The sequence below is a fragment of the Brienomyrus brachyistius genome, chromosome 10 (genome assembly GCF_023856365.1).
Source record: "Brienomyrus brachyistius isolate T26 chromosome 10, BBRACH_0.4, whole genome shotgun sequence".
In the NCBI taxonomy this organism is placed as follows: Eukaryota; Metazoa; Chordata; class Actinopteri; order Osteoglossiformes; family Mormyridae; genus Brienomyrus; species Brienomyrus brachyistius.
This window is the reverse complement of record NC_064542.1, coordinates 15,008,637-15,035,755: the sequence shown is the minus strand read 5'-3', so window position 1 is coordinate 15,035,755 and position 27,119 is coordinate 15,008,637. Positions and strand designations below refer to the sequence as shown.

Below are 27,119 nucleotides of genomic sequence, written 5' to 3'. Positions count from 1 at the left end.
CAGAAGGAAGGGCTTCAGCCTCCTGCTCCTGTAACGGCTGTGTTAACAGGAGCGGAGGCAGCAGGAAATGATCCCTCTCAAGTCATCCTGTTAGACCTGGCTACACAGACACAGTGCGTTGACTCTGACTCTTATTTCCTGTGAGGAATCCGCTCCACTATTTGTATATTCATACATTTTTGTTTACACTTCTGATATATTCAAACTCTTGAATGAATTGAAAGAGCATTAAATGAAAAAGCAGCATTCTGTCAAATGTCTGCATTGCATTAATTACCATACAGTCAACGCTGGTCCCACTGAAGGATCTTAGAAGAGTTACACACGTGGACGGGAAGCCTCCACCTTGGTGCTCACAGACAACCATAAGCAATGAACGGTACAGCAAGCCTCAGGATTACCCCTGTGATTCTCTAGCAGAACCTCCATCAACCCCTCACACACCACAGACAGAATTGTAATAAAGACCTTGTCCTTGTGTCAGGTACTGACAGCGTTTGCAGATCACATTCCTGTTACCCCCATGTGGCTCCCCATCCCCCATTACTCTCCCCCAGCCCAAAACCACCCTGAGACTCAGCATGGATGGGTTGGAGTCCACCCCCCCCCAAAAATACTGCCCCAGGAACCAGGAGCCCCTCCCATTAACCTCCACATCACCACTTCCTCTGTTTTGATGCTCCCCACCTCCCCCTTCTTTTTGCCCCAATGGTATGTACATCTAATTCCTGTCCCTATGCTCAGGTTCCCAGTAGGGTTGCGCTGAGACAAGGCAGATGCCGGTGTCACTCACACATACTATGTCTGTGGAGAAAAAGCCAAGCTTATGCTGACTTACTGGAAAACTTGTACACAGCTCGTCATGAATGGAAAGTCGGCACACCAGCGTCAGTTGTTGATGAATGAAAATCCATCCATCCATCCATTTTCCAAACCGCTTATCCTTCTGGGTCGCGGGGGGTCCGGAGCCTATGGGCATGAGGCAGGGAACAACCCAGAATGGAAGGCCAGTCCATCGCAGGGCACACTCACACACCAGTCACACACACATGCACTCCTATGGGCAATTTAATAACTCCAATTAGTCTCAGCATGTTTTTGGACTGTGGGGGGAAACCAGAGTACCTGGAGGAAACCCCACGACGACATGGGGAGAACATGCAAACTCCACACACGTGACTTGAACTTAGGCCCCAGAGGTGTGAGGCAACAGTGCTAACCACTGCACCACCATGCCGTCCCCCTGAATGAAAATAAAGTGGTGATATTTACCCTAGTATTACCACTGTTTTACCTGCCTTCTCAGAACGCTGACAGATGGCCACTGAAGATAGGACTAAAACCGAAGAGTAACTAACTTGGGCAAGTGGACATGTTCTCCTTGTGTTCCTGTGCTTTTCCTCCTGTCCACCAAAGCCATCGAATGGGTGCCTTGTGGTAGACTGGTGTTTCACCCAGGTCCTTTCATGTCTCGAGGACCGTGATGACCGCGATGACTCTGACTAGCTCCACATTCACAGCAACACTAATTAAATAAGTGGTCATTAAAAGTGCATACATTGACCTCTTCCGACCTCACTCAGCCTTTCATCTGCTGCAGGATCATGTATCGCTTTAATATCCACCATCGTTGTGAGGAGAGATCCGATGCTCGCTTTTTATGACGCCTGCAGGGAGATGTCGATCTGCCCCTGAACCATTTAACACAAAATAGCCGTACACCCATAAGAATGTGAAAGAGGATCATTAGAAATCCAGATTGTTCCTTGGAAGGAAAAGCCCTTTGCAGCATGTCTTGAAGAATTAAAGTAACTCTTGGGACCAGGAAGTCATTAAGACTCCTGATTGAGTGGAAGACAATGCTCCATTGCTGAAACCTTAATGAGCCTTTGGTCAGGGATTAGTATAGAACATCTTACCACAACGGTGCACTTTCCCATTAAGATAACATTGAGTTGTGCCTATTTTCTGTGGCATTCTGCATATCTAGGTCATGTGACCACACCTCATTCTACAGCCACAAAATCCGCAGGTGGGTTGGGTTCCAGACAGTTGCTTAGATGTGTCCCTGGTTGGGTACTGTCTAAGTAGGTTGTGACACTGTCACTCAAGACAGGCACCCTGGAACTGAAAGCATCTCCTCAAACTATGATTGAATTAGCACCAATGTGGGGAGTGCCTGACCATGGACCAGATTTCCAAATCACGGTTAACCTAGACAACCCTCTTATTGTTTCAAAGTTCAGTAAGCTTCCTGGCCAGGCACCTACCCTTCCACTCCAGCTACTATAATTGGCCCATGGCTAGTGCAGAACCGGGTCAAGTCATCCACGCTGTGGTCCTTCTTTGTAAAAGGCAGACGCAGAGCAAGCTGGTGGACAAACACTCCCTTGGATACATATTCTCCACGGACAAGGGGCCTTAGCAGATCTTGAAAGAATGCTGACTAACAGTCATGTTTGTACTTCTGGGACAAGTTTTTTTTTTTTTTGTTTTTTAATTATTATTCCTTATTCCACAGTCTACAAGGCAGACATTCACAGAATTCCACATATAAAAGTGCTCTGTTGTTAACAATGGACACTTGTTCACTACGTTCAATTGCAGTCTCTTTTTCGTTTTACATTTGCAATGCTTTATCATGATCCTCATTTCGTTTGAGCACAGCCGTTTCTGTTCAATACTATCTTTTCATATGAACAATATAATACACTTGAATGCAGTGCAATAGGGCAATATTTCATTTTAGCACGTGAGGGGAGACATTTTTGTTTTTTTAAAAAAAGTTAATGCAGTGCAGATTCGTTTGCATCTTTGTGAGCACGTACATGGCTGCAAGTTAGACTTAACGGGAATAAGGCGATCAAGGTGGAAGATTGTGCAAACGCATTGTTCAAACACATGAATGTCAGTGGATTTGTTCACTTCAAAATCCCTCCCGGGGGACCATTTACAAAAGCAACAGTGGTCATGCCGGTATGCACAACAACTATGCACAACAGAGGCTCCAGCAAGCTGCATATTCGACACTCTTCAGTGTGGTGACGGTAAATGGGGACAAGAGTCTGACTGGTGGGGAAAGCCCTGCAGAGCGTGACCTTACGTCAACGCGGCTGTCCTCAGTATACCAGAGGAGCCCATCTTGGCCCTGACTGTTGTTTTTTTACCTTTGACAAGGCTTTTGAACAATGCCCAAGTAAATTTACACCTCCTTCTAAGCCCAGTCACACCAACTCCATTTAAAACGTGTTATCTGCTCAAGGACGTTTAAACAGAAGCATTAGGCTAACCCAAATACGTCACATGGTTCCATTAAAGCAAACAGTAGATTTACAGTATAATGTCAATAACACTGATCATTTCCTTCCAGCAAACCCTAGTTCCCAGTGCTTCAAGACTTCACAGCATCTCCCCTTTAATTTGCCTGTGAGACTCATGAAAGAACAATGTTTTTTTTTTTTTTTTTTAACTTTTTGACCCTCAATCTCGGGCAACGAGCTGGCCACCAGTTTACCTGGTTCCTCAACCTAGTCAGAAGTGGGTCTCTGACATGAAGTCCTTGCCGTTTCTAGAAGGGGGGTGGCTTTCTATTAGCTCGGAGTCACTGGGGTCCTTGCTAGAGAGAGGGATGTCTGTGCGTAGTACGCTGTCCTGCTTGGCGTGGGATTTGCCTGTGCCCAGGGACTTCTGGAAAGACTCAGAGGTGAAGTAGTAAACAACAGGGTCGAAGCAGCAGTTGAGCGTAGCCACACAGAGTGTGATTGGATAGAGTGTGCGGGCAAAGTGCTCTACACTACAGCTGGCTAGTGCCTGCGTGCGGACCATGGCGTACAGGAAGAGAATGGAGTTGTACGGCACAAAGCAGACTACGAAGATAGCCACGTGCACCACAATCATGCGCAGGACACGCTCCTTGTTGGTGCCTATCTGGCAGAGTGTGGCCGGCCTGCGTAGTGTCCGCAGCACCATGGAGGAGCAGGCCAAGTTAAGCAGCAGAGGGATGAGGAACCCCACCACTTCGATGAAAATGGTGATCTTCGACAGGTAGGTCTTCCACGTCTTCTTGGAGAAGCCCTCAAAGCAGGTTGTGCTGGAGTTGGAATTGGCACGGTTGGTGGTGGAGAAGAATGTGACAGTGATGCCGCCGCCCAGGATCAGGAGCCAGACGGCGGCACACACGATGGCCGCGTTCCGCCGCGTGCGTATCGAACGTGACCGGAATGGGTAAACAATGGCCAGGAAGCGGTCCACGCTTATGCATGTGAGAAAGAGCATGCTACCGTAGATATTGGTGATGAAGGCAGTTCCAGACAGCTTACACAGCCAGTCTCCAAAGGGCCAGTGACGGTTGACATTGTAGAAGATTTTGAAAGGCAGTGTGAATACAAAGACTAAATCCGACACTGCTAGATTAGTCATGAAAAGTGTAGTCTCGTTGCGCATCTTCATGCGAAAGCAGAAGACGAACAGTGAGGCGCAGTTGGTTATCAAGCCCAGCACAAACACAATACTGTACACAACGCCATACAGGTTGTACTTGAAGGAGTCATCAATGCCGCAATCCTCCATACTGCTCTCATTATATACCAGGCTTGACATGTTGGGCCCGCTAAGGTCGGGCCAAAGGAATGGGAGAAGTTGAGAGACTAGGCCTAGGTCAAACTCTCAGCTCTCAACAACTTAGGCCCCAGTAGTTCCCCTGTGTATCCATCATGGGCATGAAGCCAAAGTGGTGCTTGTTCGTTGCTCACAGGCTGACGCAGTTCGATAGCACCGGTGGGCCGTTCTCACTTTCCTGCAGTAGAGAAAGAAACAGCTGGGTTAGCAACTAGCACAACTTAGACGTTTCACCTGTCACGGTCTGTCAGAAGTGGCTCCAGCCAGCTTTGGTGGCCTTCCGCTTTGTAACATTGCGACCCGTGAACCTTATTCATACCTACAAACCTCTCTCTGCTCTGAGAGCTCCCTATCAACAGCATGCAATCTCACACACATGGCTTTACCAAAAATAGCAGCAGGCATGAGGCTGACTACTTGCTGACTTTGGGAAAGCTGGCATTTTGCACCTGACTGGTATCTCCCCACCTATGATGGCCTGACTTCCTCCTTTCAACCGTCTACTTGCACGCACGCGCACACACACACACACACACACACGCACACACGCACACACGCACACACACACACACACACTATTTTCAGTATGTGTAGAGAGCCTGCAGGGGCACAAACACAACCAATGGCTTGGAATACTGCCTAGACTAGACCTCTGTCTCTGTTCAAAGTGCTTACAGCAAGATTTTGACATGCATAAGAATAGCACTCCTCTCCATTTCAAAGGGCCATTTCCCATGAAATGGGGGCCGTCTAATTCGAACTGTCGAATGTCAGAACGATGCAGCAAGCAAAACTTCTTATTCATTTCCTCCACGGCCACTAACGGGTGTCTTCTGCACATTCCTCTAAGTGCGCGTCGTGATAAGGATATCATTAAGCTAACACTCCAGTGGACAGAAATGGGAGTCTCTGCCGAGCTGGTTATGTGACGATGGAAGTTGAAGTGCCGGTCAGTCCCTGCCCAAGACCAGGTGCAGAGAGCGACGGAGCGGAACCCGTCAGCCTAGTCCAAGGTCTGCAGCCCACCCCGCTTTCCCACATGTGCAGGGTGAGGGAAATGGACTGAAGCTGTATGGTTCCTTCCCAGATCAGATGACTTGTGCTAATATGCTCCTGCTTTCGCTCTGAGAAAAACAGCAGTTGTTTTCCCTCGGACATCAGCCTGCAAGCTATGCAGCTGTCCCACCTTTCGGGCTGTGGGGGGGGGGGGGGCATTTGAACAGAACGATGGGGGTGGGGGCTGCACGAACGGGATGGCAGTTTTGCAGCAGGACCTTCATGCTCTTTGTGGGAAAAGTGCAGTGGGATTTCCCATGTGTTCAGGTGTGGAAGTACAGCACTGTGCAAAAGGCTTGGGAGTCGAAAAAAATTCTTTAAATGATCTTCATGTTGGGGTGTAAAACTATGATGATTTGCCTTTAAAGATGGTTTAACCATCTCAAAACCTCTCAGAAAGTCTGTGTTTGCAGTAACCAGTAAATATATCCATGTATTTCTTGAATCGACCACTAGCATAACTTGTTTGGCTAATCAATACCTCAAATGATTTAACTGATATAAATTTAATTAAATGATGAGCTAATGGTGACATTTAACAAATATAAATAATTGCTAAGGTGCCCCAGTGTACTGAGGTTTGGGAACTGAAGCAGTGTTGTAGCCATACAAGAAGATCAGTAATGTATTGGAAATATACACTTCATACTCAGGTAAATTTAAAGGTTTATACATTTTCTGTCACTGCCTAATACAGGGTTGAACTTCGGTCAGTTGGCTGGAGTGAGATTTTCAATTTGAGACATGTCTGCACACGCATTTACATGTATATAAGAGTTTTATTCCCTTGTAAATAGTCTGTGGGGTTTGCAAACCATCCCAACACTTGATTTAGCTAATTTTAGGTTTATAATGGAATAATACAGTTTTGCTGCAAGATTTCTTGTGTGAGCATGAGATTCTGAAAGCATGAGCATCACGCCAGATGCATAAGAGCTGGCGCCCCTGTTAATACTTTTGCACAGTACTGTACAATACCGCATAGCTTAGTAATTTGGCACTTAAAAGTCCTGCCAGGCCTGAATCCTCAAATCCTCAGAAATAAATACTCTGTGTACCATGTTTGTAATTTCTGCTGATGCTTAGCCACTAAGATGTGATCAGAGATGCATCGGGATAAGAAGATGCTGAGCGTGGTGCTCCCATACAGTACACTCTACAGCTCAGGGTTAACATTCCCAGTTAGTGTCCCAGCCACACCCTGCCTGGCCTCTCAGTGCCAGCTGCGCTGTCATCAAAACCCAGCTGTATGCATTAGCAACTCAAGCTACAGAACTTCTGTTGTCATGGTGCTGTGAATACAGAGTACTCCTTAGGGCACTGTGTTTTGTGCCATTTCAAAGGGATCCCACAGTTCAGTCGTCATATATACTTTACTGTACTGGCTAGCTAATGGTCTCCAGTAAATGTACATTAATTGGTTTCCACCTGTGCTGGTTGTTAACTGACTACTCTCTATAGACTGACTATAACTTAGGCAGGCAGTGATTAGCTTCATATCTTATTTGTTTTTAGTAGTTTCATATCTTATTTTATGTTGTTTGTTGCTTTGACAGTTTGATTTTCATTAATGTTTTAGCCTTGAAGTCCAAACACCTTTTAAATCATGTTAAGCTGCTGGACAGTCTCCTAAGAACCCCCCCTCCCCCCACCCAGTAATGAGCATTGGACTCTCTTTATGTAAAGCTGAAGACCATGTGAGGGCCGTGTGACACAGAAAATAATCTGATAAACAACCGTGTCCACCATGGGTGGTCAGGCCTCCTGCCATGTAGGACACCAAACTGGGCTTCCTCACCAGCAAGAGAAGCTTACCATGAGCTACAGGGCTCACGGTCCCATCTGTACACCGCTGTGTGGTTAACATGCTAGTCCCACCCACTGCAGCAGGCCATCCCAGACAGGGAGCACCGCTTTGATGCATCTCTGGACCTTCACACTCCGCAGCACCCACAATGTCACTCCTATGCTACATAGCCATAGCTGGCCTGCTCACAATACAACAACTGTACCGGGCAGCTCCTAGTGGGCCGACTTTTCCTCAGTCCGCCCACATCCCGTTGCAGGCTGCTACACGCTCCACAGGCAGTCCCTGACGGAGCACCCTGGGTAAACCGCCTTCATCCCAAAACGTCACGGGCGGCATGTAACCCCTACCGACAGTTCCTCACATGGGGAACATGAAGTCAGTCGAGAGTGAGTCAGTGCAAGTTTGCAAGTTGGTTTATTCACAACGAGCATTTAAGCTCAAATTAATGTCGCACAGCGGGAATAGGTTATATTCTTTCAGGTTTTCAGTCTGTTTTGTGTGTGTGTTTTGTCCTGTGGAAATCGATTGCTAGCTGGCCCCCATTAAAATGACAGGGAATATTAAAATAGGCAGCAGATATTGGTTGTGAGGTTTTTCCTCAAACCAATCGGTGTTCATTTGATGTAAGGCGGTCCTTAACGCACAGCACTTAATGCTGAAATCGACAAGGGTACAAATTAGGGTTTCATTAACTGACATGGCAGGCCAGACCCACCTAACCCCCACTGAGATTGAGACATGAATACATCCCCCCACCAGAGACTAATATTCTCCATTTTTTTTTGGGGGGGGGGGGAGTCCTTGTAGAAACCACATGATCTTTACAAATGGTTTCATTTTGACGAACAGCTGCAGCTCCATAGTAATTGAGTTTTAGGTAATTCATAGGGACAACATTCACTATTAAATCCACGATCTGTAATCCCTGTGTCGAATTCCGCGGAAAAGCAGCTGTTCTGTTCTTTCACCTTCAGTCAGCCTGTTTATTACAAGCAGAGAGGAGCGATTCCGCGACAGTACAAAGCAACTTGAAAAATGCATGCCAGGATTAGGCAAGTGAAGTTTAATTTTGCGGTTCCCTAGACTTGCCTTATAAAACATATGGTCGACATGAGCAATTAGGGTATATTCGCTCTAAAATTAGCAACATGTGTGAAGTTCCGCTGCTTTGTTCGCAAACCACGCTTAGAGGTCCTTAGTCTAATCTATATTGCGGTTTATAAAAAGCACACGTTTCTGCAAAGGCATACACATCGATGAGCTCAAACCAATACAAGCATATATCTAAATATATACATAACCAGCAGACAAAGGATCGTGCGTATACGCAAATACATGCATGCGGTAACAAGTACACAACTCGTAATCAGTAATCAGTTTGAAAGCTGCAATTAAGAGATGCGTATAAGTACGTTTTATCAGTTTAACATATGTGACCCTGGTGAGTTTCAGGGAAATAATACTTACTCAGTTTTTTGATGGTCTCGCTAATCTGTCAGTTGAACGCAAGCTTCATCCTATAGCTGCAAACGTGTTTAGTTTAAAACTTCACAGTGACAGTAAAGTCCGTCTTTTGACATTTTCCTCAGTGGCAAGGCAGGGGGAAAGTTATTAAAATAAAATCTGTGTGAAATGTACCTGAAACGCGTCGTATTCCCAAGACACTTTCTCTCAAGTTAAAGTCTCCGCTTTGCAACAGACTCGAGAGAAAAACAATCCCAAAGCCGCGACATTGTGAAGCCGCTCGCGCGTGCGAGGAAATCTGCTTTAAAATGGAAAGAGCAGGAGGGAGGGAGGGAGAGAGAGAGAGAAAAAAAACGGGGTTTGCACTCCACAGGAAAAAGGACAATAGCACCTCGATCTTTGCCGGAGAAGAGAGCGAGGAGAGATTGAGCGTGAATGGAGGATTGTCGGGAAGGCTCGGGGAGGGGGGAGGACTGGGGTGTCATCATCGGAGGAAGGCACCGCAACCAGCCTGCTTGCCCGGCCGCCGATAACAAAGCATCCTTCTCCTTTCTTTAATACCCGTTAAATAAAGTAGACCAGCAAAGGTAATCCTCCATTTAGTATATTTTCTACCATCGGTTTATTTTGTCTAAGCGAAATGTATTTAAGTTTTTAAAATGTATAATTGAGTTAATAGTAAATGAGATGTATTATTATTATTTTCTTTTCTATTAAAGAGTCAATAACCTATAACAGGGTGACATCAAGTCGTTGGAGAGATAGAACGGAAGAAAGACAGGAAACAAATCATAGATCTTTCAAAAGCCGTAACTTAATTGTTATGCATATTTTTAGATCAATCTTTTACTTAACACGTTTATTCATCGTCACACTATTATTAAACCCATGTGAGTACGTGTGATATCAAAGTGTCCTATAAATATCCCCTTCTGGTTTATTTTTTTCTTCCTCTCTGTGTGAACGGCTGTTTGAGTCTGTGGAGAGCCCCAGTGACAGAAGGGATGTTGTCCTTGAACTGGGGTCCCAGACGGGCAGTACCCCACACAATAGCGTGAAGAGAACACAGGACATCCTGCTCTCCATGCACCTCCAGGCAGCCTGAAAACACGGCTTTCCTGCAGTGTTCCTGCGCCCCCCAACCAGACCTCCACCCAACCTGACCCCACCCCCGCCTCAGGCCCACATACTTCTTAATGAGAGAAGATAGATTCTTGTCTGGCACAATGGGGTGACTTTGGTTTATTATCAGCTATAGTCCGCAGATTGCTTGTGGACGATGCCTGGACATGCTTTTAGGGTGGTGCAGTGGTTAACGACGCGGATTCCTAGAAGGCTGAAGCCCCAAGAGGCTCTGCTATCCTGCTCTAGCGAAGGTTCTTCAACTGAAGCTCTGTAGTGGAAAATCCATCAGGATAAATCCATTTAAAGAGAAGCTTGGGGCACATGCAATATTTAAAATCTGTCACCTCAGAGAAGAAGCAGGTCCTTACATTCAGATCGAGTCCATGAAAATCTGATTATCAAGACTTCACTGCCACACAAATCAATATCAGTGGGCCTTAGCTTCTCATGTAAGGCAGACAGCCCCCCTGGTCCCCCTCCCCGCAACACTCCTCAGGAGGGTCGCTGTGATCAGCTTTGCCTGGGCTGTGGGTGAACACAATGTTCTGCTGATTCTTTGTGGTGTTGCATTCTTCCAATTAGTTACAGTAGGCTTTGCTGCATTGTACTGCTATATGGCCCGTATTTAATATTTCCTGGCCAGTACTTGTTTATTGTTCTGGTCTCCGATTTAAGCCTTTGAATGATTGCAGTTATTGGAGCTGGCGGCGAATGTTGTGGCAAACTGTCAGCTCTGTACCCTTGAGACACTACGAAACACTTGTGAACCACACTTGTCAAAGACACTATTTCCCAGTGATGGACAGTTCATACAAGCAGGCACTAAAGTCAAACAGTGCCAGCCCTGGCAGGCAGGGAGAATTGCAGCAGCCTAAACGTACCAGCTGCTTACAGATCAGGGACCTCTCTCGCAATCCATAATTACATGTTGTAATGAGTAGCGAGCTGGGATGGATGCCGGAGGTTGACGTAGGCGTGCCATGCGTGGAGGGTCACTCCTTGGGAGGTCATGGCCTAGTGCTGCTTCCAGCATGACAGATGAACACTGAGGAGTGGAACCTTGAGGAGAAACATCCCAGATCCCAGCTCTGGCATACGGGAGAGAAGAACAAAGGATGTAAAGCACCCCATAAATTACCCCTGGGATTCTGCTCGAATCCAACTACAAAACATGGGGTTTTAGGAGCTCAGCCTTTTCAAATTCAGCCCCTGAGCCTCCTTCTGAGCGCTGGGCATTCCTGTCAGGAGGAGGCAGAGGCTAGGCATTTGCTGCCTGAAAAAAGGAATCTATAGTGCATTATAGATGAGAGCTTCACGAGTCATAATGCATAATAAAGATGGCTATAATGTGCTATGCCTTTCTATAAATAATTATAGCTGTGTTTATAACACTTTATGAATGCATTATAATGCATTATGAATGTATCTATGATGCATTATACATGAGTGCTTTAAGTAAAATGACATTATTTTTATGAACAAGGCTAGATAGAAGACAATAATAAAAATATATCGGGTGACTAATATATTATACATAATGTATTTCATGAGTAATCCGTGAGCGACGGTTATTTTATGAGCAGATCTATGGTATAAATATCCCCCTTTCCTGTCATAAATATAATCAGCTCACACACTTATTGTCACATGTTAAATATTTATAACCCCCCCCCCCCCCGCCCCCTTGACTTGTTTGTGTTTTTTTGTTTGTTTTTGTTTCTCGATTTTGGTCAGATTTGCTCATTTTAACCGATTCAATCTGCATTGGCCTTGTCACTTAAAAAACTAAAAACCACAGCGGAGGTTTTTTTTGGGGCTTCGCAGCTGGAATTTTCTCACCCCCCATTTATATTAAACGACGATTTGCATGAGAAAGCAGGACAAAACGTGACCTTTGTGACAACTGTAGCATTATCAGGGCAACTAGCTGTAGTTACGCACAGAAATGGCCAGTTTACGAAAGCGAGGGGTGATTGATCTCTCCTGCTGAATGTCCTTGTTCCTACATATTTACTAACCTCATTGATTTCCTTTAGCTTGTGCAAGTATGTGAGTCCTGGGGTCTGTAACATTCATATAAATACTCGTTTCACAGGAAATTTAAAAAATGTATTTTACACCAATCAGAATTCATGCTTCTTGTCTACATGGCAGCTATTCGCTTGTTATGTATTATCGGTATCTATTTGTTTGTTACTTTGGACCAAAACCATGGCAAATAAAAAAAGAAAGGAAGAAGTTCCAAATTTTATTGGAGAACTGCATACTCTGTAACCCTATTGCATATGTGAAAATGTGTAAGCTTTATTTTGCAGATATGTATTTTCTTACTGCGTTGCCTTGCTAGCCTAGTCATTCATGATGCTCACAGGCCCTGAAACTCTGCTGATGACTCATTCTTTGCAAGGAAGTGTTTTTCATAAACAGTTATTAAACATAAGGGGGGTGGGGGTGTTCATGTGCAGTCCCCAAGCAAGCATGTGTGACAGAAATGGCAGGAGCAATAAATGTGCCCTGTTGCACGGCCGCTGCAGTCCCGTTCGATAGGTCGTGCTGCAGTGGGCGCGAGGCGACGCAGGTCAATTCTCTCATAAATAAAACCTCCTATTTAAAACCCATCCTGTCTCTTCTGTGTGTATCCTTTTATGCTGTATAAAATCCTCCTCTTTTTACTATCATTGTTTGTGGAGATCTCAGCTGCCAGGTCCTCTCTGCACCAGGCACAAGAGTTAATAGGAGTGTGTCTCCAGGCAGCTCCCTGGACGCCTCTATCAGCTGCCAAATCCATTCACTGGGCTCCGAGGTGCCCCACGTTCCGTGCATATTTGCCTCCGGGCAACGTCTCTTGAGCGAAGGGGCGATGGGCGCGCTCTCCCAGGCTTCTAAAGCGTGACATTCAACGTCACCCGAAGTCCCGGTTCGCGGTCTTTGTGCTGGACATCCCGCTTGAAGGACTTATGGTGATCGGTGCTGTTTCTCGCTTTTTGTGTCGAAGGGCATAAATTTATCCCTCTGGCTATCATTAAAAGGAAGTTTCAAATGAAGCTCGCTTCGAATGTTTTACTGCTATCTTTTACCCTGCTCTAAGTGGTCAGTCTCATCAGCTCAGCCAGTAACCAGTTATATTTAATAGCTCTTTTTCAAATAACCAAAAATGGATTAATGTTTGATCTTATCATACATTACATGGTCACTCCATTTCTTCATCCGTCTTCAAAATCATTTTGAGCTTCTGACCAGTAAAAAAAATAAAAGACTGTTGACCTTTCAAAACCAAACATGGTGGCTTAGGTCCATGTTTACCTTCATGTTTAGTCGCTTTTATCCTGTTTATAACGTTGGCCGTCTAATATAGGGATCCACCTATATTAGATAGTTGTAGAGCAGCACATTAAAAAACAGCATGGTTTAATCTTTCGATTTTTTCCCCCGCTAAATCATGAGCACGGTGCGCTGATCTCTGGCTCCCAGTGATTGGCTTCTCTTCTTTAGAGAGAGGGCTGAGTTCTGTCCTCAGAAAGCCGAAAAATGGGGCTGGTTCGCTGACATGACTGATCTGCGCTCAGATCCGGGAGGAAAGAAAAACAAGCCGATGGTGAGGGACTGGGTGGACGCGCCTCTGTACCCTCTGTGAACGGAGCCTGATGGCTTCCAGCTGTTGTCACGCTGACCCTCTTGAAGAGCAACCCACGCTTGTGTATATCTGTGTGTCTGTGAGTGTGTAGGGGCTGAAGTGGGCCGGACACATGCGAGGAAGCCAAAAGGTCTAGGACTTGGATCCAAACGTTGTTTGGTGACACTTAAAGCAGTCAGCATAATGCATCATACATACCTTCATAATGCATACGGCATTCATGAAGCATTATAAACCAGGCTGTAACTATTTAAAAGGCATAAAACATTATAGCCCTTTTTATCACGCATTATGAATGCTCTATGAAGCTATCATCTATAATGCACTATAAATACCTCATAATGCAGTGCAAAGCATCCTTAATGTTTAAACCGACCATTATAGTCAATTTTTATTATTTATTATTTATAGCCATGCTTATAATACTTTATGAATGCCTTATAATGCATTTTGAAGGTATGTGTGATGCATTATAAACAAGGGCTTCATAGAAAGTGTTACCCTTGGTTGTTTTTGAATATGGTGACCGGCGTGAGACGCTTCATAGGGTTGAGTGCAAACTCCAGCTGTGAAACAAGTCCGTGCTGGAATAGAAACACGTCAATAAATCACCATGGAGTCTATAAAGCAAACAAATGATGTATTTTCTCTCTGACTGCAAAACACAGCCAGACACCTGCGCTGAGGGGTCAGTGGTCACGTGTGTGGCGATTTGACAACACGGAACGGACATGGGCCATGGAGCCTCTCCAAAGGCTTCTAGCTGGCTCCGGGGCGGAGAACTTCTCCCCTGTCCCGCTGAGGAGCCACAGAGAGAGGAAACACACATTTCTGGAGGTTTGCTGTCTCAACCAAGAGAGCCTTTCAACTTCAAGTTTTCTTAGCTGCTCCTCCCTGTTCTACAGACATTTCAAAGCACATCAGGGTGAAAGGAGAACGTCTGGAGTGCAGAAGCCCTCAGAGTTAATGCAGGCATTGGCCACCAGATGGACAGCGTGCTTAGAAGTACATGTGCCCTCTCAGAAGCTCCATGGGAACTTTTTGGTTGTTTATTTAGAGCAGAGAGCAAGCAGAAAGACTTTGGCTTGAGGCCTTCCTTAGGTTGATATGTTGTTGGGATTTTGTCCAAAGCTATGGGACTGATTCTTAGGTTAAAATGGTCACTCCTTGTCAGTGTTTACTTGCGCAGTGAAGTAAAGTGAAGTAAAAGTGATTTTACCACCTTGATGTTTTTCTCTGCACGATCGTCGCCTTTCTTCACAAGGGACCAGCAGCGTTCAGGCTTTGAGTCCATGTTCTGAGGTTCTATGCTACTGCCACCTACCCTTTAGAGCCATGCGGACCCAGCAAGCATGCGCACCCATACACACACACGCACACACACACACACACACACACACACACACACACACACACACACACACACACACACACACACACACACACACAAACGCACGTTTGTGCACCCTGCATTGATGGGGCTGCATCTGTACAGGATGCTCGCTAGTGATATGTATCAAAATGTTACAGGAAATTCAGCATGAGTGAGGGAATACCCTGTGCAAGCTTTCTCCTGGTGGCTGCATTCATGCCCCTCGTCGCATTATTTTTCTTTTCTAGGGTCATTTTGGTCTTTATGAAGTCGTGCTGTTATTTTTGGTTTCAGCTGATGCTTCATCTGTTTGAGTTTTTACACTTACGCTAATATAAGTGCAGCAAAAATTACCATTCACCTGTTGCCAGCTTACAGCTGGAGGAGAAGGGCAGCCAATCAGAGATGTGAGTGACCTGTCCACAGAAATGAGAGAACAATGAGTTGGTGGGGAGTGGGGGGCTTTGAGGGTGAAAGAGATGCTTTTGTTGCTGACATCTTGAGGTGGAGCATTTTTGTAGAAAGGATTATTTAGAGCATCTTGACATGTTCTGTAAACAGCTCCTGACAGTTTCCAGCTGGTGTCACACTGACCTTTGTGAAATATAGTGTGTGTGTGTGTGTGTGTGTCTGGGTTATGCATATATATTAGATTGTGGGAACCAAATGTCTCCACAATATAACAAAATCCTATTATTTGGACATTGTGGGGTCCATTTTCTCGGGGAAAGGTTATCATGTTGGGATTAGAGTTTTCCCCATAGAAATGAATGGAGAGAGGGAGAGAGAGGGAGGGTGGGTGAGCTAATGTTGTCTTGTATTTTAGTTGAATAAATCTCTTTTTTGGGGGTGGGGGGTGGATTCTGATTTGGGGGGATATCTCTGGGTCTTCTCAAATGTATATTTCTTCAGACCTCAAGGGCTGTGTGGGCTGGACGGCGGGGGAGGGGGGGGTGTCATCGACAGCTCACTTTATCATGTCAGTGCATGTCATTACCCCCGGTCAGCTGACTCCTCCTGGAACCTGGCCACATACCTCCTGGCATCAGCGAGGCCCTGTTTACACGACGGCACTGCTAATTAAGGTTCACCGCCCCAGTGCCGTACCGGCCACATCCGGCCCGAGCAATCCGGGTCAGGGGGGACTTAAAATAGCCCTTGATGAGTGAGAGAGTCGCTCGTGCTTATGGGAGCTGCTCAGTGTGTGTGGGGAAAGCAAGCTTGCATGTGTGTGAACGTGTGTGCGACCTTCGCCAGTAGCTGCGACATGACCCCTGCCAGGCCTAATTTTGTCCTGTTCCTGGACTGACACCCCCGCAGAACGTATTTTTGGGCCTCCACGCCCAAGCCCTTTGTCTCCAGAGGACCGCAGGGTGGGTACCCTCATTTCCTGTCATTCACATCCAGCTGCGGACTCATTGGGCCAGCACGCTGTCAGACGGCTGTCCACAGCACACATGACCACAAAGCAGTTGGGCTGCTCTCGCCTGCGCTTTTGGATGAAGAAAAAAAAAGACAAATATGGATGGATGAGGTCTGGCTTGGGAATCCCCGGCATGAAATTTCACAGCATGCAATGTTCTGTCGTTATACATCGCGACTCGGGCCTCAGCTAGACGATGGAGAGGCTGTAGTGGTACGAATCATAACTTAAAAAGTTTGAGTAGCAAAAAAGGGTCTCTCTATAGTACCCTTAAGTAATGTCCATTAATTGCCCCAATAAAAATATTCAGCTGTCTGAAAGGGAAGATGACATTTGTCTAAGCCAATGTTTTCCAACCCAGTCTTTGGGGAACCCCTGACAGTCCGTGTTTTTGCTTCCTCTCAGCTCCTAGTATGTGTACCAGGTACTCGGTGTTCCTGATTGGCTGGGAGCTGGGTGGGAGCAAAAATGTGGACAGTTTGGGGTTCCCCAAGGACTGGGTTGGCAAACACTGGTCTATCCATCCATCCATCCATTTTCCAAACCGCTTATCCTACTGGGTCACAGGGGGGTCCGGAGCCTATCCCGAAAGCAATGGGCACGAGGCTGGGAACAACCCAGGATGGGGGGCCAGCCCATCACAGGGCACACTCACACAGCAGTCACTCACACATGCACACCTACGGGCAATTTAGCAAGTCCAATTAGCCTCAGCATGTTTTTGGACTGTGAGGGGAAACCGGAGTACCCGAAGAAAACACGACGACATGGGGAGAACATGCAGACTCCACAAACATATAACCCAGACGGAGACTCAATCCCGGGTGCCAGAGGTGTGAGGCAACAGTGCGAACCACTGCACCACCCCAACACTGGTCTAAGCAACTAAATTTAAGTGCATCCGTTATTACTAGGAATGGCCACAAGAAGGAAACTATAGGTTTTTCATCTCAAATCACGCTCCTCTATGGATTGCAGTTGAAGCAACAGGCTTGAGAGAGTACAATTAAAAGGTCATTTAAAAGAGGTCTCATGCTCAGAGGTGCTGCAGCGAGGAAGAGGCCTTTTTGGGTAGGTGTACATGAATAACCGGCGGATGTTGCATTAGTCATCCAAGACACCAGGCTGGATCATGACTTCTCCCCAGTTCTCCATTTAGGGATCACATCTGGAGAAGCGGAACAATGACTAACCAATAACAACTACAAAGAGATCTGTCCAAGAAGAATCACAGGGAGGTTGATGGGGGGTGTGGGGGGGGGTCAGTTGCTTTTTGTTGCCGCTGCTGCTTTGCTTTCACTACCTCGGGGATTATAAAAAAGAAATACCCCAGCAATGGACTCACACAGAGCTGTATAATTCACACCCCTGATGCTACGAGCTCGCCCAGGCATAAGGGATTGCGGTTATCACCTGCAAGTTACCATGCAGCACTGGAGCAAAACACACACAGAAATACGAAACTGAGCAGAGACGAGCTCCGTTGTGAAACCTTTTCTATTCTTTTTTGTAAGTCAGAGGGTAACAGGACATTACTGTGTTGCATCTCGAGGTGTGAATGCAAGTGAGTGACAGAAATGCTGAAAGAAACTCAGAGCCCTGCGCACACTGCAAAGAGCAGCCTCACATCTCCATCCACCATTATAACACTTCTCCTCAAGTTATATGGTCGCTTATATACCATGTATAACTATAGTATTCTGCTGGACATTATATACAAATTTTTTTATATGATAAAAATTCCATTGTAGGACTGTAAGAACGTTTTGGAACGGAACCACTTAAGGGCTTTGCAAGGACAAGCCAGTTAATTAGGAAGAATTCCCTTTTAGGGGAGGAGCAGAGATGGCAAACACAAAATTCTAAGAGGAAGGCCAGTGAGAGAGAAAAAAAACACGATAAGCTCCAGGACAGATGCTTCAGATACAACGGGAGAAGGGGGTATGACACATCTCAGGCCTTCGGCTCCGAAGTTTATGCTGGTGATGCGGTGATGTAAAACAGAATATACCAATGTGCACAAATTAAAGGGAACAGGGCACAGGTGGAACAAATTTGTATGGCTACTTCTGGTCATGTGACCTCGCCCCCCCCCCCCCCCCTTCTCTCCCATTGGACCTTTATCAGCTGCAGTCGCTTAACCTTCCCTCCCTGCATGTATCCACATTATAATTTGGTGACAGAGTCCGTTTGCTGACCCCGTGCTCTCTGGTCTTTGTTTTGTTTCGTAACTGTTTGTTTGCCTCCTTAATGCCAGTGCTACCCGATTCAATGTGGGTGGGGGGTGGTGGGGGTGGCAGGGCGTTGTCTTCATCTCGGCCAGCAAGTGGAAGACATGCTTCCTCCTTCCATCTCCATGGTCCCCCACCGCTTTCTTCATTTTGTAATTGATTTGTTTTGCTACACAATTCACCCCGTCTGTGACAGCAATGCTAATTGGCACGGTAGCCTAGCAGCCAGAGTCAAAAGGGCTAATGCATGGTCCCCAGTTGCCCTGCAGACTTTGGATTGGGAAGCTGGGCTGAAAGGTAAAGGGGCCCACTCATCCATGGCAGAGGTGCGCCACCTGCTGATGAATAGCACTCCAGCGTGGGAGAGCTGAGGGCGGGATTTCCTGTTTGCCAGACATCAATTATAATTTTTTTTTTTTTTTTATAGATTTGCCTGTATAACAGCTTTTTACCAGCAGAGGGCCCATGAGTCTGCACATAGATTGTTCTGTGCAGACAGGTAGCATGGCACTGCTATATTGCTAAAAATGAGAGTAGATGAGAGACCTGGGAGGTGTATATATATATGGTGGTGCAGTGGTATATACATATGGCATGGTGGTGCAGTGGTTAGCACTGTTGCCTCACACCTCTGGGACGCGGGTTCTAGTCTCCGCCTGGGGCACATGTATGTGGAGTTTTCATGTTCTCCCCATGTCGTCGTGGGGTTTCCTCCGGGTACTCCGGTTTCCCCCCACAGTCCAAAAACATGCTGAGGCTAATTGGACTTGCTAAATTGCCTGTAGATGTGCATGTGTGAGTAAATGGTGTGTGAGTGTGCCCTGCGATGGGCTGGCCCCCCATCCTGGGTTGTTCCCTGCCTCGTGCCCATTAGTTCTAGGATAGGCTCCGGAGCCCCCGCAACCCAGTAGGATAAGTGGTTTGGAGGATGGATATATATATATATATATATATATATATATATATATAATTAGCTGCATGTTTTGACTATCCACCTGTCAAAACTGTCATTGCATTTAAAAGCAGGGTCTGCGCTCATGGTCTGCGCTCATGGTCTGCGCTCATGGTCTGCGCTCATGGTCTGCGCTCACGTATGCGTGAGGTGACCAGGAACCCATGGTCACGAGATGGGATTCAGCCCCCAGACGGCTCGGCTTCCAGGCCACCCACAGTTTGCTTTTACTTCTGCAATCTTCAGAAACTCAAAACCGTGTTAATCCATATCAACTGACTGACCCAGTCCTACTCTGGAAGGCTGGGACCTCTCCCAGCCCATTCTGCGCCCCGCAGCTGACCAGTAGCATTATGAAATGTGTAAACCAACGTCTCACTCTGCAACTTGCATGCCGTTTGTATTTTGTGTTTCAGCGGCAGGCTATTTGCAAAATTAATCAACGGCAAATACGTTTGCCAGTCCCACCCCAAAGTACCGAAGTACCAAAGAAGCACCCCAGCTGGTTTGGCACTTTTGGTAGTGGAACTTTGGGTACTGGTACTCGACTGGAAGTCAATGGAAAAGCGAAAGTACCGTACTTTGTGCGGTGGAAAAGCACCCAGGGAAATGAGACAGCATTCCTCCAGGACCATGGCGCTGCATATAACACTACATCAACACAGGACTACATGAAGTGCAAGTCTGCAAAAAGTGCAGACATTGCAAAAACAGTGCGACACGAGTGTGCAATATAAGAAATAGAAGCGATGATAGTAGGTAAGACAGGCTAAGTGTAAAGTGCAATAGTGCAATGGGTTGTGCAAAAAAGTTATTGAGGTAGTGAACTGTATAAAGGTGTGTGTGTGTGTGTGTGTGTGTGTGTGTGTGTGTGTGTATATATTAATCCAGTCTCTGATTGTTCAGGAGTCTGACGGCTTGAGGGAAGAAACTGTTGCACAGTCTGGCAGTCAGGGCCCGAATGCTCCGGTATCTCTTGCCAGAAGGCAGGAGAGTGCAGAGTGTTTGTGAGGGGTGCATGGGATCCTCCAGAATCCTGGTGGCTTGTAGATGCAGCGGGTGCGATAGGGGTCTGTGATAGAGGGAAGAGAGGCTCCAATGATCTTCTCAGTTGCTCCCACTATCTGCTGTAGGGTCTTGCGATCCGATACGGTGCAGTTTCCATAGCAGACAGTGATGCAGCTGCTCAGGATGCTCTCGATAGTCCCTCTGTAGAAGGTGGTGAGAATGGGGGGTAGGAGATGGGCTTTCCTCAGCTTTCGCAGAAGGAAGAGACACTACTGGGCTTTCCTGGTTATGGAGCTGGTGTTGAGGCACCAGGAGAGGTTCTCCGCCAGGTGAACACCAAGGAAATTGGTGCTCTTGATGACCTCCACAGAGGATCCATTGATGTTAAGTGGACAGTGATCGCTCCGTGCTCTCCTGAAGTCGACAATCGTCTCTTTTGTTTTGTCCACGTTCAGAGAGAGACTGTTGACTTTACACCAGTCCGTTAGCTGTTGCACCTCCGTTCTTGTCATCGGCGAACTTGATGATGTGGTTCGAGCTGTTCGTTGCTGCACTGTCGTGAGTCAGCAAAGTGAACAGCAGTGGGACGCAACCTTGAGCCAAATGAACTTAACAGCAACTCCAGGGAGTAACGCCATTGCTGTATTATAACTGCAGTTGTAATAAATCCTGTTGTGCTTACAGATATACACCCTGTTCAAATTCTGATTCTGATTCAGGCCCTTTCAGAAAGAACACTGTCCAGTTATCAGCCAATGACTGGTTTCCTACATGACAGTGGACCTGCGTGTTGGCGGAGGGGGATGAAATAGGATATAATGAACATTATTTTGGGATCCATCCATCCGTCCATTTTCCAAACTGCTTATCCTACTGGGTCACAGGGGGGTCCGGAACCTATCCCAGAAGCAATGGGCACGAGGCTGGGAACAACCCAGGATGGGGGGCCAGCCCATCACAGGGCACACTCACATACCATTCACTCACACATGCACACCTATGGGCAATTTAGCAACTCCAATTAGCCTCAGCATGTTTTTGGACTGTGAGGAGAAACCAGAGAACCCGGAGGAAAGCCCACACACGTAACCCAGATGGAGACTCAAACCTGGGTCCCAGAGTAGACCACAGTAAGTGTGCTAACCACTGCACCACCATGCCGGCCCACCGGCATGATATACTTTGAGCAATTAAGTTGGGGAAATAATGGTCTAAGAACCTTTATGCAATACTGTACTGTAAATGACATATTATGAACCTTTGCTGGCGGCATGGTGGTGCAGTGGTTAGCACTGTTGCCTCACACCTCTGGGACCCGGGTTTGAGTCTCCATCTGGGTTACGTGTGTGGGCTTTCCTCCAGGTACTCTGGTTTCTCCTCACAGTCCAAAAACATGCTGAGGCTAATTGGACTTGCTAAATTGCCCTCATGTGTGCATGTGTGAGTGAACGGTGTGTAAGTGAATGGTGTGTGAGTGTGCCCTGTGATGGGCTGGCCCCCCATCCTGGGTTGTTCCCTGCCTCGTGCCCATTGCTTCCGGGATAGGCTCTGGATGTCCCGCAACCCAGTAGGATAAGCGGTTTGGAAAATGGATGGATGGATGGATGAACCTTTGCAATATAATATCATGGCCTGAATCACAACATCCCATCCTATTAGCTTAAAAGGATATTGTTGATATACCCTTGTGGAGGGGTAATTGCAATCATATTAACATTACGACATATTAATAGGAACGATGCTACAGGGCATATTTGGACCTTGGTAAACATTAGTGATCATCTAAGTACGCCATCCCTATAAAATATTGCAACTTGACTAATAGGTAAAGGAACCACTTAGTTGTTTCTTGGTTTACCGTGATTTTTGCTGGAAAGTGTGATCATTTCCATTCGTATTAATCCAAGGCTCTATATATCCATCCATCCACCCCCCACCCATTTTCCAATGTGAACTTCAATGCTTATGTGTGTGCTCAAAAATCCATCGTGTCAGTTCAAACACAGCTGGGAAGAACTTCTCCCCTCTTCACTTAAACTTTAAACTAAAAGGAAGTGTCCTTCACCATGGTAAGTAGACGTCTCTGTTACTAAGTCCCTCCCCTTCCTGTAAAATATGTCCAGAGATGACATCATTAGTAAAAAACAAAAAAAAGCACAAGCTATCGGATTTAAATCTGAACCAAAACTACCATTACAATTACCACTACAAGAGCTGCTGTAGGACCAGAGCAATTTAAACCTTCAAGGACCCCTCCCCTCCCAATAAATCTCTGTTCTGCCTGCTGAACTCAGGCAAACGGTTCCACAGCCTTATGACCAGAACTGAAAGGTCAAGGAGGAGCTTTTTTCCCAGGTCATAAGGCTCCTAAACCAGGACAAGTCTCAGTGCCCCCAGGTCTCCCACCGGACTCTACAGAGACTCTTAGTCACTGTAACACTGACATCACTCTGTGCCCATAATCCTATGAGTACTGCTTACATCAGTTCATACTGTTAAAACTGCCAGTACATATCTCAGGTCTCTTGTACATTGCGCTTATATTGCACAGCACAATCACTTTCACCTTATCACTTATGTATAGATTATATACAGCTGGACATACTTCATATGTTTTTTATATTGTTATTTTTTAATATTTTATTATTCTCTTATTATGCACAGCTGCTTGGAGTGTGTTGTATGTGTATAACTGTTTATGTGACAAATAAACTTCATGAATCTTGAATCATAAAAATGGAGGGTCTATCAAAAGGCCAATCCCATGAAATGAGAAGCGTTTCTGTCATGGATCCGGGCAGATTTGGAGCAAGAGCGAGGGGCACAAAAGCAAAAACCAAATACAGGTCAAAACACAGGAACTAGAAAACTGATATAAATGACACAATACAAAAACAGAGGCGGAATTCAAACACAAGACTAAGGGGTTGGCAAATACAGTAGCTTCACACTCAGCTCATTGAGCTATGCAGCCATTCAGGAAACTGGGGAAACACTAAAGACTTGGACAACGGGGGAAGACTGAGACAAACAGATGCTGACCCTGACGGTTTCTGACTTTAGGCCTGTATGGGCGTGTATTGGATGGCAGCCCCAAGATCACATTGTTCTACTATGAGCGTTTGTTTTAAGAGGAAAGGTATAAAGAGATGTTCTCTTTCTGGGGAAATTGTTGTGTTTATTGTGCTGGCATCACATGGCTTTGAGGGCGTAGATAGGCCTTTATACTAGAAAGTGGTCCTCAGAAATGGCAGCATGATGAAGATCTTTGTAAGAGGCGCCTGGCACGTCTCTGAGTTGACAGTACTGATGCGCAAATCAGTAAAGGCATCGCTGATGAGTATTAACGCAGCACTGTCGCACTTTGCCACCGAGCTGAACCAGAAATATAACAGAATTCCAAAAAAAAAAGTTTCTACACTGTCTCCAGCAGCGAGAGGAAGGAGATCGTGTATAACTGCTATTTTGCACCTGAAAAAAATATTTAAATGTCTGTCACAGCACAAGCTAAATACCAGCATGACCATTATATTTTATAATGCGATATTATATTATGAGATATTATATCGACAGTCTAACTGGGTTCTGGGCTTAGTGGTTTGATAGCCTTTATATTCTAGTCATTCACAGATTTGCATAATTCCATTACAGTTCTTCCATGAAACAAATCATTATTTTGTGCAAGAATCACTCTCAGGTTAGGAAGGCAAGAACAGGCAAATGGCGCCGGAATGGGAGAAAGGGGCAGGAACTAGGGAAGGAGTGATATGACCTTAACTTAGCAGGAACAGTGATACACAGGAAAGTATGCGTAAGTCAGACAGCAGCTGGGCTACAGACAGGAACCAGGTTCAGCATCTGGACCTGATGGGATTAGTGTGGCGTGAGAAAACAAAATTATATGTCTTATAATCATGGGAAACGGTGCTTTAGAAGTTCCTTCCCTAGCTGAGCATCTTTTCCTTTTATGAGATATTTTCCATGTGCTCTCAGGCCCGTAAATAAGTTTGTTTTTGAAAAGTATCTTTATTAAGCATTTTTCTTTCACCTAATAGGACATAGGCTCCTGACTAGAGGTCTCCAGGCATCTTGGTCCGCTGCCAGTTCTCCCCAGGTGTGACGCTTTATCTTTGCATCTCCTTCCAAGTCATGATGCCAGGTATTTCTTGGCTGACCTCTTTTCTTCTTTTCCTGGAAATTCCATATGAGAGCTTGTCTTGTGGTGTTTGAGGCTGGTTAGGCAGGTTGTGGTCTAGCAACCACCAGTGTCACCAGAGGCTCTCTTGCTCTTCAGGCCCTTGTTTTGTTAGCTGCGACAGTTCTTGCTTGCTGATAGTGGCCAGCAAATCCAGAAGATCCTTCTCAGATAGGTGTTGATAAAAACCTGCATCTTCATGGTGGTGGTAACAGTGGTCCTCCATCTCTCAGGGCCATGTAGTAGGACTGTCTTTACGTTGGCATTGAAGACCCTAATCTTGGGCGTGAGTAGTCATATTCTGCTCAGTGGCAACAGGTTTTTGTGGTGCAAAGACATGCAATGTGGTGGGTCAGTTACTCTGCTCATAATATTTCCGTTTCTCCTCTGTGATGGACTGGAGTAGCTTCTAGGGTGTCCTCTGCCTTTCTGGGATGAGTTCCAAGCTCAGCATGAGTGTCTATTGGATAAGAAGATATGAAAAATAGATGCATTTTCTGCTCTTTTTCTACAGAAGTGTCCCTTGTAAGCCCTGCAATTGCCAGTTTTATGTTTATCGCATGTAGTACTCCAAGCGCTTATTAAGCTTTTGCATAAGTGCAGCTGGATCATTCTGACCTCGTTTCAGTTGAACCGTCATAAAGAAACAGGTGAAATGAAAGAAGAGAGAAGAATGTTGGAAGGAAAAAAGATCCTTTCTCACCATAGACAGCTCTGACCCACAGGAAGTAGAGATCAATCTGATTATTTTGCAGAGTGTTCTGGTTTGAATTAGTCATACTTAAAAAGCCAGTTTGCTTATTATGTTTTGTTATGTTTAATAATTATCTTCTAAATGTTTTTGCTTTTGTCAATCTCATGTTTGTGTAAGGAGAATGTGTGAGTGTGCCCTGCGATGGGTTAACGCCCCATCCTGGGTTGTTCACTGCCTTGTGCAGGTAGCCTCCGGGATAGGATAAGCGCTTACGGAAAATGGATGGATGGATGAATCTCGTGTTCCCTCTTACGAACACTCTTGATGAATAAGATCCCGAGGTAACTCCTTTACTTAGAGCAGACCCCCTCCCCCCCAACCTGAAAGGATTGATCCAGTGCCTCTTCACACTTGGCAATGAATCACTCAAAAGCCCATCATCTGCAAATTGCACGGATGTCACTTCTAGCCCACCATAATGTCAACCCCTCCAGCTCTGGCTACGCCTCGATATCCTGTTTATTAAAATTACAAACGGATGTGGAGGCGAGACACACCCTTGCGTAGGTCGGCACCCACTCTAATCAGCTTTGATTGTGTGCCAAGGATGCAGTCATAACTCTTAGTGCATTGATACATTGACTAAATAGCATGCCGCTGTCCTCACTACCTCATTTCCTGTAGCACCTCCTGCAGTGTGCACCAGGGCATATGGTCATACGCCTTCTCAAAGTCCATGGACCACATGTGCATTGTGTTAGCATAGCTAGCATAAGAAATCAGCGTGTAGGTAAAGAGTTGTTCCACTGTTCTGCATCTGAATCTGCATCGTTCTCCCTGAGTCTTCGGTGTGGCCATCAGGCTCCTCTCCAGCACTCTGGCACAGACGTCCGCAGGGTTGGTGTTTTTTAAAAATAGGAACCATGACCTCCGTCTGCCAGAGGTACTTTACCCACTTTCCGCGCATGATCTTGTCACCCCAACAATATTCAGTGATTCCAGCATCTCCAGATCGATCTACTCCTGCAGCCATCGCATTGCAGAGGTCCTATACCAACTTAAGGTGCAGTGATAGACAGCAGTGAGAGTCAGATGAGGTCCGCGGTTAACTAGCCATAGCAAACCGCTATCCTCACCTATGGTTATGAGCTGTGGGTGATGACTGGATAAACATGATTAAGAGTATAAGCGGTGGAAATGAGGCTTCTGCTGGCCTCGGTCAGTGCATCAAGGTGAGGAGTCAGTTGAGGTGGTTCTGGCATCTCATACAGACGTCATGTGGTCCCTAGGGAGCTGTTCCGGAAAGATCTCACTTGGGCAGACCCAGAAAACACTGGAGGGATCATGTCTTCCAACTGGCTTGGGATGTCTGGGGATTCTAGGGGAGATTCTAAAGAAAAAGAGATGTGCTCTGACCTTTACATCATCCCACCATAGAAGAAGAAAACAGGATGTTTCATCTATCAGAACTCAGTGAATAAAAACAACACAGATAACACGCCAAGTAAGAAAGCACCTTGTGCAAGAGTTTTGGACGG

The 27,119-nt window shown here is 46.0% G+C and overlaps 3 protein-coding genes and 1 long non-coding RNA gene across 5 annotated transcripts in view; 1 reads left to right on the top strand and 3 right to left on the bottom strand.

Moving 5' to 3' along the window:
* p2ry10 (P2Y receptor family member 10) overlaps positions 1 to 27,119 on the bottom strand; it is a 130,977-nt gene that overhangs the window by 14,568 nt on the left and 89,290 nt on the right. The gene's annotated exons all lie outside the window — the stretch shown is intronic.
* tbx22 (T-box transcription factor 22) overlaps positions 1 to 27,119 on the bottom strand; it is a 118,513-nt gene that overhangs the window by 73,054 nt on the left and 18,340 nt on the right. The gene's annotated exons all lie outside the window — the stretch shown is intronic.
* On the bottom strand, positions 2,501 to 9,360 carry lpar4 (lysophosphatidic acid receptor 4). The gene is made up of 2 exons (XM_049027356.1): positions 8,951 to 9,360; positions 2,501 to 4,795 (listed from the first exon to the last, which is right to left on the bottom strand). Exon 2 carries the CDS (start codon positions 4,597 to 4,599, stop codon positions 3,532 to 3,534), a length of 1,068 nt encoding a protein of 355 aa, XP_048883313.1. The 5' UTR covers positions 4,600 to 4,795; positions 8,951 to 9,360; the 3' UTR covers positions 2,501 to 3,531.
* LOC125750078 (uncharacterized) lies at positions 8,491 to 11,424 on the top strand. The gene is made up of 2 exons (XR_007400282.1): positions 8,491 to 8,924; positions 9,321 to 11,424. It is a non-coding gene; the product is annotated as an uncharacterized LOC125750078 (long non-coding RNA).